This window comes from Venturia canescens, chromosome 4, assembly GCF_019457755.1.
Source record: "Venturia canescens isolate UGA chromosome 4, ASM1945775v1, whole genome shotgun sequence".
NCBI classification, from domain to species: domain Eukaryota; kingdom Metazoa; phylum Arthropoda; class Insecta; order Hymenoptera; family Ichneumonidae; genus Venturia; species Venturia canescens.
The window spans coordinates 9,597,346-9,610,597 of record NC_057424.1 but is presented as its reverse complement, the minus strand read 5'-3'; the positions used below and the strand labels follow the sequence as shown (position 1 = coordinate 9,610,597).

At 37.9% G+C, this 13,252-nt stretch overlaps 1 protein-coding gene across 2 annotated transcripts; it reads left to right on the top strand.

Annotated features, from left to right (window-relative positions):
- The first annotated feature begins 341 nt into the window (after positions 1 to 341).
- spir (spire type actin nucleation factor) lies at positions 342 to 13,159 on the top strand. 2 transcript variants are annotated; one of them, XM_043417217.1, is made up of 14 exons: positions 342 to 1,332; positions 1,410 to 1,441; positions 1,736 to 1,859; positions 1,952 to 2,088; positions 2,175 to 2,396; positions 2,741 to 2,770; positions 2,937 to 3,200; positions 3,512 to 3,665; positions 6,879 to 7,009; positions 7,436 to 7,697; positions 8,041 to 8,333; positions 8,418 to 8,666; positions 9,169 to 9,443; positions 10,044 to 13,159. In XM_043417217.1, the coding sequence occupies exons 1-14, from the start codon at positions 1,017 to 1,019 to the stop codon at positions 10,285 to 10,287; spliced, it is 2,733 nt and encodes a 910-aa protein (XP_043273152.1). In that variant the 5' UTR covers positions 342 to 1,016; the 3' UTR covers positions 10,288 to 13,159. The 2 variants fall into 2 exon arrangements, with proteins under 2 accessions (XP_043273152.1, XP_043273153.1); XM_043417218.1 differs by lacking the exon at positions 2,741 to 2,770.
- Positions 13,160 to 13,252: the final 93 nt, after the last annotated feature.

Genomic DNA, 13,252 nt, shown 5'->3' with positions numbered 1-13,252 from the left:
CAATGATGACAAATTCAATGTGAAAATCTATGATTTCTCTCCTCTTACTTCTATGCTGCTTGACACACCGTGTCAAAACATACATTTTTTATCACAAATGGTTTTAAACCTTAGAAAATCTTTTTTATTAATATTCTAATAATAATGCATTAAAAAACCAGAATGATCGAAGCCAGCGCGCTAATTGTATAAATAGTGCAACAACTATTCACGAGAGACGCCACTTGACAATGACTGATAAGAGAGGAACAAATAGCAGAGTAGGGGAACACGTCAGCTGTGATAACCTTCCGCAACGTAGGAGTTGCGGTAGGGGAAGATTCCGCACAGTCCGTATCTCAAAACGCACACGTTCCACAGTATACATATATATGTAGTTTGATACACACGAAATTACAAATTACACACCTCCTACTACTCTTCGTATATCTTCCTCACTGTTGCCACTGTGAAAGGCTATGAATTTCCATTCATCGGAATAATAATTGTTTGAGACATATCAAAGTTTTTGTCGGATTAAAAGAAAATAAACTCGTGTTTTACTGTTTGTATTTGACGATTATAATTAAGATTGTAGTTCATCAAAAGAATAATTCCACTGATATAAAATACCCTTTTTGCTTTTTCGTTTTCGTACTAGCGTCAAACGTCCTTTCGTACTTTATAGATAAAAATTGTTTAAGTGTCATCTCGTGTTCTATTTAACCGCTTGTCGAAATTTTAAGTGCACTAGTGGGTGTGTGTTTATTTTTCTCATGCAGTCATCAGATACAGTTGTGTGAAAAAACTTTCAAATCGTGTTTTCGGCTATATACGTCATTCCTACAATTCGACTGTAAAGTCGATTATATATTTGTGTTTTCGAACATGTGTTATTCATCATAAAATGGTGATATTGAACAGACTAGGCAATCTGGAAAGAAGATCACTGAGGACATTTCAATCACAATCATTTCGTCTTCATATCTTGAAATCATAGACTTTTGTAAGAGAAATTTGTGGTCTCAACGTTCATCATGAACAGTTTTCAAGATAATCCACCAACTACGGAGACTGCAGAGATGGAAAAACAAGATAAAGATGCTAGAGCAAAAACAAAAATAAGGAGAATGCGAAGGGGTAACTGCAAACTCAATTCCAACGATGGCCTCAGTCTCCATGATGTTTTGCAATGTTTCAACGGCCCTATCAGCCGAGAACAGGCTTGGGCGCTTTGTCATCAAACTGTCAAGACTCTACTTCGTCTCCCTTATGATGAAATGCGAGAAATTACAGAATTTTCACAAATTATACTCCATAAAGATGGACATGTAGTATTAGAATTGCAGAAAGGTATAAACTTGAGAGCCTGCTTGAATTTCTTCTTTTTCACACTGAGATTTGATACTATCCAACGGTTCTTATTTCAGATGCCCAGAGCTCTATGCCAACGGAGCAAAAGGTAAGATAAAAAAAGCCATGTGAAAAGTTTATCACTACAGCAGAAATATTATAATATGAATATAAATTCTAATTAGTAAAGATGTTGCTGATTAAAAGTGAGCATGTGGTTTCGCACATGTTATAGTTACTCAGCCTCTATGGGGCTCAAATGACAACTCTACTATTTTCAAAAATTCTTTCAAGTCATGAATAACTTGAAATTCTAACAAAACAGCCGAAATGGCTGTAATTTTTCTGCAAGATCTACTTTTTCGGTTGAAATAAACATAAGAGATTTTTCGATTTTTTTCAGGTAATTTTCTCTCTGGGAATTTTAATATTCAAAGCTCTCGATTTTGGAATGGATGAGAAAGAAGAAAGGCCTCTCTCCCCTGACCTCGAAGACCTTATAACAACAATGACGCATGGAGATGAAGGTGACTCTCGCTATAATCAAGCAGAAAGTCAACATTTTGTTGTGCTTTGCACGTATAAAGCTAAAACTAAATTTTTCGTTTTTATTTTGTAGAATGTGAACCAGATACTGAGGAAAAATTGCAGGAAACGGATGACGAGGGTATAGAACGTGATTCTGGGGAAGTAGAAATGGATGATTTGTCCATGTCAAAAAATGATGGGACGTGTAGTCTCAAAAGTATTTTACAGGTAAATGAAATCTTATAAACCGTGAAGTTCACGAGTTTTGTATTCAGAGACGATGTACTTCGAATTCGGATGTTTTCACATTCAAGATGTGCACAAGACACGCCCAAGGTTCCGAGGACCACGTCGACACTCATTACCGCGCTGTCATACGAGCTTTTGTCTCAGAAGCACTTGAACTTTCGCAGTTTCTTGAAAAAGTAACGGCCGAGAGAAAACAGGCGAATTTGAAGAATTTTTCGAGCCACGCTGGCACGAGGCACGGAGCCACGTCTTCCCAGCATCTCGACACTCTGAGTTTCGATGATTGGGTAAAATCTTGAATTTTATTAAAATCTTCATCTCAAAGTCTGATGTACCACGAATAATTGACAATGTTAAAATATTTAATTCATCCGCGTCTCTGATTTAGTTTCTCGCTCGTATTTCTTTAAAGCTTCTAAGAAAATCTCAATTCCGTTCGATGCTATGTAACATTTTGAGACACACTGTTAAAAGTCAAGAAATCAAAACGTAAAGAAGACGGTGAAACGAAAATGGGCTCATTCGAACTTTCAAATTTTGTTACATAATTGAAAACTTTAGCCTGACTTTAGAAAAACGAAGAAAATCATAGTTTCAACGAAATTCACGAAATTATTTCTGTTTTTTATAGACAGACATTAGGATTTGGCGGGCGATACAAGTACGTAAGCATCGTAACGTATGCTTGCGTGGTTTCGAAAAATGAAGCACGATAAGCATGCAGAAAGCGATGAAATTCAAAAAAATCGATTAATTCGTCGAAAAAATGTAATTTTGTATTGACCATCAGTTTAAATGGTTATTTGACACGTATGTCTCATCAACAGGCACGATTTTGGGTACAAGTTATCGGTGAGCTTAGAAACGGTGTAAAACTGAAAAAAGTTGAAGAGAACTTGGGAAAACGTGGTCGCTCGCGTGGACGCGGAAGAGGTGCCGAATTCGAGCTCACGCCGTACGAAATTCTCATGGATGACATCAGAGAACGTCGATATCGTTTAAGAAAAACGCCCGCACCCGTTCCAAATGCGAGTAAAGACGCGAGAACTATAGTACTCGATTTCATACGGAGTAGACCGCCTTTGAAAAAGGTAAAATACAATTTCATTCAATGTGGAAAAGCAAAAAGTCGTAGCATTTTCTGAATGTGCTATTTTTTCGAAACTTCTTGGTCGATATTTGTTTTTTCGAACTCAAGAGATTAATGTTTCGTTGATGAAATATCCAATCTTCAGTTCAACATGAAATGTTGGCATGTGCACGAGCGTTAAAAAAAACGTTAAAAATGTGGGAAAAACTTGTTTCCCCGAAACGCATTGGGTTTATTTCCGATCTCGTTTAAGATGTTCCGAATTGTCATGAGTCTATTAATTAATTGAATTTTTTCTCGAATCTTCTCAAGGCTTCAGATCGGCAGCTGCCACCGGCGAAAAAGCAAAGTACCATTCGGGAATTACTCATGGAAAGCATAAAAAAGCCTCCGAGGCCTCTGAGATCGTGTAGCCAGAGATTGCAGCAACAATCGCGCTTGAATAATTCATTGTCTTTGCAGCAAGGTGAGCTTGACGTACGATAGACGAAAATATTGTGTCTCGGGCTACTGCTCGAATTTCCTCAACCGCAGGGCCTACCGATGTACAAAAAACAGGAAATCTATTATTTCGTTTGTACGATGAGAATGTCGACAAATGGTCATGCGCGGTGATCTTGAGGTCGCGCATGGATCACCATATGCCCTCCTGCACTCTCGCAACCTACGCAATTAAACACGTGCGTACGTGTAGGTTGGATGTTCGTCGGAAAATCCTTATTCAATTAACGCCAGCACCGCAATATGAAGTTCACAAGCACCAAGTTCACCTTTGATTTTCCCTTCTACCAATTAAAAAATTCCCACGCTCCGCAACCTGAAAGAGAGAAACACTTGAGGAATGAAACGAAGAAACGATTCATCAAAGAACACGAGACTCGTACATCAATGTGATTTCTTTTGTTCTTTCTATATTCTTGATGTGAAAATACAGATTTTTTAAATAATAAATTCGTTAAAATAATATCGTTTTTTACACTTTAGAACTAGAAGAAAACAGTGAAATTCGAGAACGAGAAATTTTTTGATAAATTTTACAATTGGAAAGCGCCAACTCGGTAAATTATGGTGAAAAATATTTTCTTCATTTTTCAAATCAACGTTATTGACACTGTAAGAATAAAAGTTCTCGTTCATTTCCGGCAACACTGTCATAACTGAAAAAATTTCAATGCCGAGGTGTTATACACAGTTCGATAATCGATGTAGTTGCTATACTAAAAGTTTTCTTTAATGAAATCGGAGTATCGTTTTCTTCCGACGACAATTTCACCTATTCGCAGAAGAATAAATTATACCACAGGCAGTGCATTGATCCAACGTGTTAGGGGAGGTAATTTTTTTTCGATAAGTCAAAAGGTCATCCGATGGTGACGGCTGGAGGTTCAAAAATGAGGGGAAATTGATTAATCTCGTAGTTACGCTGCTGCACGTTCCGCTTTGCTCGGTTGGGAATTTTCTTTTTTATCCTCGCGTCGAAACGTATTATGGCATTCAATGGGACTTTTTTATTGTTATTTTAGGAGTTATAATGTTTCATCTTTCTGCATAGTTTTATTAATAACGTTTAATCATGATCTGCTCAATAGTTTTTTTTAAATATTGTTTCCCCCGATGAATAACAGTTTGAGAATTATCGAGAGTCTCACAAATCCCATCTTCACAAATTTGAAATCTCGTTGCCCAATGGGATCGTACTAGCAAAATTTTTGACAACAGAACTGTACTAACTCCACATTTTTCATCAATGTAACTCTTATGAACTTTGCAAATTTTAAATCAGACATTTTTACAGCGAATGAGCAATTCTGTAAAATATCCCACAGCACTCTTTCGCCAATAACAATGAAAACAGCTCAATTTCATTGAAGCAATAAAAAGTGTCGACAACCGTAAAATTATGAAAACAATGTGAGCAATATTCAGTAAAACTTGAATTTAGCAAATCAAATGATTCATCAATAAAACTTAACGCAATTGTGATGTAAAAAGTTTTTAAAAGCTCTCAACTTTTGAAAGGAAAATCATAAAAACGTTTGATGAACATTGGTCGTTTATGAGTCATTCAGGAGTTTAAAATGACAGAACAAAAGGTTATAAACGTAAAGTTGCAGGTATCGTGTCGCTAATAATAAACGAGATTACTCATAGTTTGTTTGGATAAAGAGGGGAAAAAGGTAAAAGGGTTGGTTAAAGAATAATAGTGGTCAGAGTATAGGAAAGGCGGTCGGGGGCGCATGTGTCAACGGGGGACTCACAAATCCGGAGGGTTCGCGACGCAGTGATTGGCCCCGAGAAAAAGGGTTCACCTCCGTAGTCTTTCCGGAGAGTCAGTAAGGGTGGTGATCGCGCACAGGCACCGCACCGATCAATAATCCCACGTAGGCTCGAAGGAGAAATAAACTCTTGTAGAGAACGTATGTTCGCGCGTGGGTGTGAGTGTGCACGAGTGTTCGCCTCTCAATGGGGGATTCAATTGTGTTGTAAGGAATTACACACGGATATAGCTCGACGGCCATGTGCCCCATTGCTTAGAACAGTTGCTGCTACGCCGCGTTGTTTGCAGCTCAAAATATCTCGGAATTTTTAATATACAACGTGATTTAAGTTTCGTTTCAATTTTATTTGAGCAATTTGGTGTAACGTCTTGGGAGGAGATGAGTCACGATGGAGTTTTATTAACTCGGGTATCATAAGGAGAAACACCGAGAATTTCATCAGCAGGGATAATCGATACTGCGGGTTCGAGGGAAAAGAGTTTTGCTTACGGACCTTAATTTTCGTCTCAGTTTGTGAATTTGGCCGACTCGCGATCCTCGATTCACACCCGCAGCCGTGATGTGTGCTCGCGCGAAACTTCACCAGGCTGCGATCGACAGAAGAAAAAATCATTTCCATCCCCTTTGAATAAGATTTAATTGAGAGTCGAGAGAAAAAATAAGCTTGGAAATAAAACGAGTTTGACTACGATGCTGCTGGCTGTGGGCGGTGAATCCCGCAGGATTGTCCTCGGCGAAGTACCGCCCGCTAAGCCCGAACAGGAACAAGAACCCGCTCAGGATGTCGCGGCACAGTGGCGACACTCCGAAGGTCAGGGATCCTCCTTTCCTATACCGCAGCCTCGTCAGCGCACTGGCAAAGGACCAGAGGCACGAGCTCGCGGAATTGGGAATCGTAAGTCTTGTAGAAGGCGCTTTAGGGTTTCAGGTAAATCATTCCATCCATCCTTCATCTCGTATCGTCCTACATTGCGCTTTCATGCTCCATTAAAAATCTTTTATTTCTGTTCGTTTGTACGCTCGATCGGTTGTTTATTTTGTGAAATTTCAATTTTTTACTGTTTCTCGGGTCGCTGCAATATATTCTGAGAAATATTCTCTCAAACGCAACGAAATTTTTATTCGTCATTCAAGATTTTTTCGAGGATTCATTTTTTATGAAAAACATTATTTGGAGATCGTGCAGAGGAAAATTGGAAAATTCAGTCTGCTCATCGTTACATTTCATGAAAAGGGGACCCTCGCATCACGACGACCTTCGTAACTACCACAGTCAGGAAGCATTTTTTTTTTATCTTTTGGAGCAGCAGGACTTAGTTGTTAGTTTCCGAGATCGCTGAAATCTCTCGACCGTCTCTGTCAAGAACAAAGGCCTTAAACTTTCGATTTTTATTTTCCAGAGAATACTCAAGACAATAGCAATCTCAAAGGTCTCGAGGGTACAACGAAACCTCGGCGAGGATCTACGGAGGCTGATCACACCGTTATGAAACAATCCCGAAAAGTCATTCCCGTGGACTTTGATCTTAAGGTAAAAGAACAGTCTTTGCCGTCTCACGGTCAGAACTTGGAATGGGCATATCAGTAGATGGGCTCTTCAGTAGAGTCACGAGAATCAATATTTACACTTGCTTTAAGTTGAATTTGTTAATTCATTGTCACAGCTGAAAAGCAAGAGTGAAATCTTCGAAAAATGTTAATCCTTAAATTCAATTCTCAACTCACAATCACCCTGTTCAGTTAATTCTGACGGAGTTACCAATTTTCTGGAAGGAAAAGAGTTGCCAAGATTTTTCAAAACGTGTACCCAACAATAACATTTTTATTCGATTCTCTCAGTTTTTTTTTTTTTTTTCAATAAAAATAAAAAATCATCACTTTCCAAAGGATCTGAGAGCCTCCTCATTTTTAATGGCGCTACAGTATTGTGCAGTGATTAAAAATTATTTGCCATCAGCTCGACGTGGAGGAGGATGAGGACGACGAAGACGACGATGACGAGGATTTCGCCGTAACGCGATTCGAAGACGACGACGATACGACGAACGTCTGGGAGTCCAAAGAGGCATATCGTTCAAGAATTGGTACAAGGCCCGGAGGTTGTTGCGATCTCGAGGATGAAGACGAAGACAAGAGTTCGGCAAATCCATGGCGGAAAACCGGTGGATTAAGATTGACACGAAACGAATATCATCGTTTTTGTGATGCTCAGCTGGAGTGTAAATATTTTTGAAAATTATCCCATTCACTTGATACACTGATAGAGAGCATTTTTCAATTTCAATTAAGAAAAAAGTAATTCATTGAACCCAGCTAATCTTTATATACCTCGAGGTGCATTCGATCTCGATTAAATCACGGAAAAAGCAACGACATTCAAAGCTGAACTCGTTGGATTTTTACTGAAGTAAAAAAATCAAAAGTGATCTTTCATGAGTCAAATTTCGAAAGCATCAAAATGAATACAATTTTTCAGCCCTGCCGATATGAAAATATAATACTAAAGAAGATCGATGACATAAAAAATTGTGACATTGAACGGTGGTTTGAATATGTTTACAGCTTATGATTTAGCGACGCAGTGCCCTTCGAGACGCGCTTCGGTTCGCAAGCACACAGGTAGGGGTAGTACAGCATCTTTTCTTCCATTAACGGGTACGTCGTCAGTACCGCATTCAAGGCCGCAGAGTCGTCAGCACACGGGGGTTATGAGTTTAGACACGAGAACGAGTTTGAGTCCAAGTCCAAACGCAAGTCCGAGCCTGAGTCCACGACCCCGTGAAAGAGCATCGCTAAAAGGTCATGGGATTGCGTCATCGGAGTTTCACGAACAAAATGTCGACCAGGGCACTCAGGTATGAAAAAAATACAGCGGCTCACCCTCAACTGAGCTTAAAGCATTTTCCTCCCTTCGTTTTTTATAATCGTCTTCATTGCAGAAAGCTTCCCTGGGTGACATGTTTCTCGACGAGAGATTGTCGTTGACGCTCGAGGAAATCGTCCACATACGAAGTGTCCTCACCAAAGCTGAATTGGAATCATTGCCTGTAGAAGGACGCGTCAAAGAGGACGTTGAGAAACGACGCGTTTGCTTCCTTTGCCTCAAAACTCGTTTTGGACTTTTGGGACCTTGGGGACAACGATGTCGTCTTTGCGAGAGAACAGTCTGTGTTAAGTGTTACTCAAAGGTACGAGAATTAACAGTCTTTTATCAAACAAAACAAATTTTTAAGTTGACACCAAAAATATGTCGACACCACACTGGTGCAGATTTGCACCCACAAAAATTTCAAGTGTCTGGAACTTCAAAATTCCTTTCTTCAATTTGGCCATTTTTCTATAATAAAACTTTATTTTTCAATTTTTTTAATGATTGTAATCGATTACTAAGGAATTGCTACTCATAAAAAGTCTCGTTGTAAGATTAATTCCATACATTCATGGATGAAATAAAAAGTTTTGAAAAGTTCAAGTGCAAATTTGCACCATTGTGGCGAGTGTGTGACCTCAGAGGGAGTGCGGTGTCTACGGGTTAATCGAGAAACTTTCGGAAATCAGATATTTTGAGCTCGTATGCTATGACTTATTTAAATAAACAAAATGAGAATATGAATTCATGTTTTCAGAATTTTAGAATTGCTGTGAAAAAATGTGAATTTTGATGATTTTGTTTTTATTCGATCTTTACAGATGCGAATTCCTACCGAACATTTCGCCCACGTGCCCGTCGTGCTTCTTTCGCCTGGACTTCTCATGTCACCGTCAAATTCAGAACCAGAATCGGGCAGCAGATCCCCTTGGCCACGACCCGGTGGGGCCGTTGGTTCAGCACCAGCCTCACCAGCACCCAGGCGTCGAGATCCTGCGTTAAGTAACGCGACTCCTGCCTCAACGCCGAATAGCACACCAGCCGAAAATACCACACCTGGCACAACACCCAACGAAACTCAATCAACGGACAAAAGGTCAGCTAGCTAAAGCACATTCACGATAAGAAATCGATACTTTTATCTTGCTCTACCGTGATAAAGAGTGTTCGGGGTGTGGAGAGTTTCATAAAAAAAATTGGTTCAACGGAGGTTGAGTTGTCCTTGAGTATATCACGATACGTATTGTGATTTCAAATATCTCGAATTTCCTAAAAGACTGAAGCAATTTTGGTATTGCAGTTTATTTATAATTGAATGCTACACGAAATTCGCAAACGTCATCGTCATTATCAGGATAACGATATTCCAGAATGTTTTTTTATTTTAAAAGTTTATCCACTTTGATGTAACATCGACGAACGATCGAATCATAACAATTCTACGAGGCGATCGTTTTTTTTCCTAAGATGTGGTTGAATTTTTTGAAATTGAACGCATTTCCTTGGCTCAGATAAATGTAATATTACAATTTCGCGATATGAATTTTTTCTTCAATGTATCAAAATTTGGTAAATTCCGCACAGAATTTCAAATATAACACTGAATATAATGCAACAACGAACGTTATGGAAACAAATAATAAATATTCGTCTTATTCATAATAACATGAAAATAAAAATAAATTCATTTCAACAGATATCAAAAAATTGGTGGAAGCCCGAGCAGACTCTTAACGAACAGCGCATTCGGTGCCCTCGGTGGTCTCAGCACTGACCAACGCCTCGTTGCAGAAAGAATGCGCGGAGTAGCGATGGTCGTGTGCCACGATTGTCGCATTATGGTGATACAAATAATCAAGAGTTCGCGAACGACACGTGCTACAATACGCAACAATGTTATTTCACGACTCACCCTCAATCTCTCACCTGCCTACGTTTAAATTCTCCGATAAGCTGATTTGCGTGTGTCAAATATACATTATGAATATGTATACAAACACATGCATACGATAAATACTACGTAGGTATATATTATAAATGAATAATACTGTAATATAGTTGGAGAAACGATTAGATGTGTCCCGAGTATGGTTTCCGTATGAGTGCGCGAGTGTGCGTTCGTGTGTGAAGTTGTGAGTGTGTGTGTCGTTCCCAGTAATTGAATGGTCGGAGATTTTGTAGATATTAATGGGGCCCAAGTACGAAGAAAATATCAAGTTTTCGCAAACTTGTGGGAAGATAGTGTGTCTGTTTTTTTTTTATATATAACATCAAAACTCTAACAATCAGTAACAAAGAGTATTATGGGAAGAATGATTCTCGAATCTTTATAAAAAATTACGTCACAAAATTAAAAGTACTTCAATGTGAAAACGAAAATTAAAACGATCTGGCTATGAATGTTGGAGCGATAAATTCACTGGAAAATGACATTTTGTAACGAATCATCGCCCGAACGTTTTTTCATCCCTGAAACTCAAAAATGAACAGGGTTTTTAACTCCTGCATGTTTTTCATATGAAATATTTCTTGATATTTGAATGAATTATTCCACAATTGCAACGCAAAGTTTATAGGATTGGACAATTACTTTGCTAGAGTAGCGTGCAATTGCTTGTCGTTCGAAATCGATGTTTTCAAACTTCAGAGTGGTTGATTATTGTTTTTATTTTCGTGTGATTATTGAGGTACTACTTGAAAATTTGAGTGACAGTAATTTTAGGAAATTTTTTTAAAAAGAATAGATCCTGTTTCCGTTGTTTTTAGAGTTCTATTTTGCTATTAACCAAAGCGTTTGTTCCGAGGCATGCAGAAACGATGGCCTAAACGATGAAACGAGGTTTATTAATAGTTAGGAGTCTCAGGAAGAAGAAAATGAATGAATCAGGAGAATACTTCGACGTCGTGGTGTATCAACGATATATATATACATATATATATTTCAAAATTTATCTCCCGTACTAATTTCGTTGGCACAAGATTGTCGGATGTATTGTAGGCTATATAGAGTTTTATTCACGGGTATTAGGGAAGGAAATGAAGAAAAAATGACGGTACAATAATAAGCTCGATTAGAAGAGTAACTGGGGAGTGTAAGTAAACGAACATGATAACGAAAGATGAATGATACGACACTTCGGGCCTCATTATAAAAAGTTAGATGTAGTCGAAAGCAATTCGAAGTGAAAAAGACGAACAAAAAATCGTATGTCGATTTTTTTCTGAGTAAAAGAAAAATAACAGGGTTGGAATAATCCCAGAAAATATGTGCTGAATCGAACGAGTTTTGCTTCCACGTTACAGTCTTGAAAGATACAATTCGAAATCAAACCGAACGTATAAATGGTGTGCATTCCTTTCGGAAATTTTTTGTTTCTCGAATGTTTCATCATTCACAGACTTTTGACGAACGAAACTCGCTCAATCGTAATTGACCATACGATTTTTCGATCAAAATATGGGCAGGTCCCAATTTTTTCAAATATATCGCTGTTGACTGAATGAATACAAGAACAAAACAAAACGAAAGAGAAGATTAGCGCTCTAAGTACAACCGAAATAAAAGCGCGTTATCAAGTTATAGGCTTGTACGGCCGATCATCATTCCGGTAATGAATATATAAAGTCGATTAAAAATGAAAAATTGTTTCAAAAACCAGTGAAATAATGTGTGTCAAGTGTAAAAGGTGTTCTTGCTGTCTGAGCCCAACTAATCTAAACCCTTACCGTAGCAAAGAAATGTATATTTAGGCGATAATTCATCGAATTTCTGAAGGAACGAGATACATTGTGGACCGTAGATTTTTTCGTTTTCAAAACGCTCATTAAGTTATTTATATTTATTCTGTTAATTGTTACTTTACCGTTTAAATAGACACTCCCTTTGTTTTGTATATAGACTGGAAGACCTTTCAAAGGTGCTATACATTTTTTGTTGCTCATTATCGTAATATTTATTTGTATTTTATCCATGACGCGCTGATCGCCGAATATGTAGTAGAATCTTATTATTGAATTTATTTATTATTTCAGCATACTATTTATCCTGGAGCGACTTAGCGGTTTCCGAAAGTTGTTAAATTGTTGAATACGGAGTTAGAACTTTGGGTTGAAATATGGAGAAAGAACATTCCTTTATTCATGTCCCGAGGCATTTAAAAATATTGTTTATCAGCTGCACGGGAATCTATTGGTTCGCGTTGTATCTCTAGAAAAAATAATGAAAGAAAAGAAAGAGATAGGGATAGAGTGAGGCTAAGCGTAATTTAATCAAGAGCCAAGTTTCGATCAAATGCTACTTTTAAATGTTACTTAGCGGAATAAAATGATGTAAAATAAAGAGATAGGTATAATCAGCGTACATCTCTTCAGGATTGAATTCTATCTCGCGCCACTCAATCGATCACAATTAGTCTCTATCTTCGCGACAAATATATTGTAACAGTAAGGAAAGAAAAAAGTAAAAAAACAATGAAGAATACAGAACAATGATTTTTTTTCTTTGCTATTGTATTTCACGTATTCTCGCGGGCATAAAAATCATTTATCCTCTACGACTAAGTTACGAAAAGTATTCAACCTTGTTTTGTTACGAACCTGATATTCGTTCACTCAGCAGGGTTATTATTCCCTCGAAGATTTATGCGTTTTGACAACGAGAGCGTCAGTTAAGAAAAAAATGAAAATAAAAACAATTAAAAAACGATCAATGCATTCCCTGCCTCGACAATATCTAGAGCGTGGAATTAAAAACGCAGATTCTTTATGTCTAACGAGGAAAACGATGAATAAATATCTCGATCAAGCTCACAATTTCTTGTCATTTCCCCACTGTCCTAATCCGAACCATTCAAATGAAATCATCGAATTAGAACAAAATGCCAGGAACTTGACATAAATTTTGAA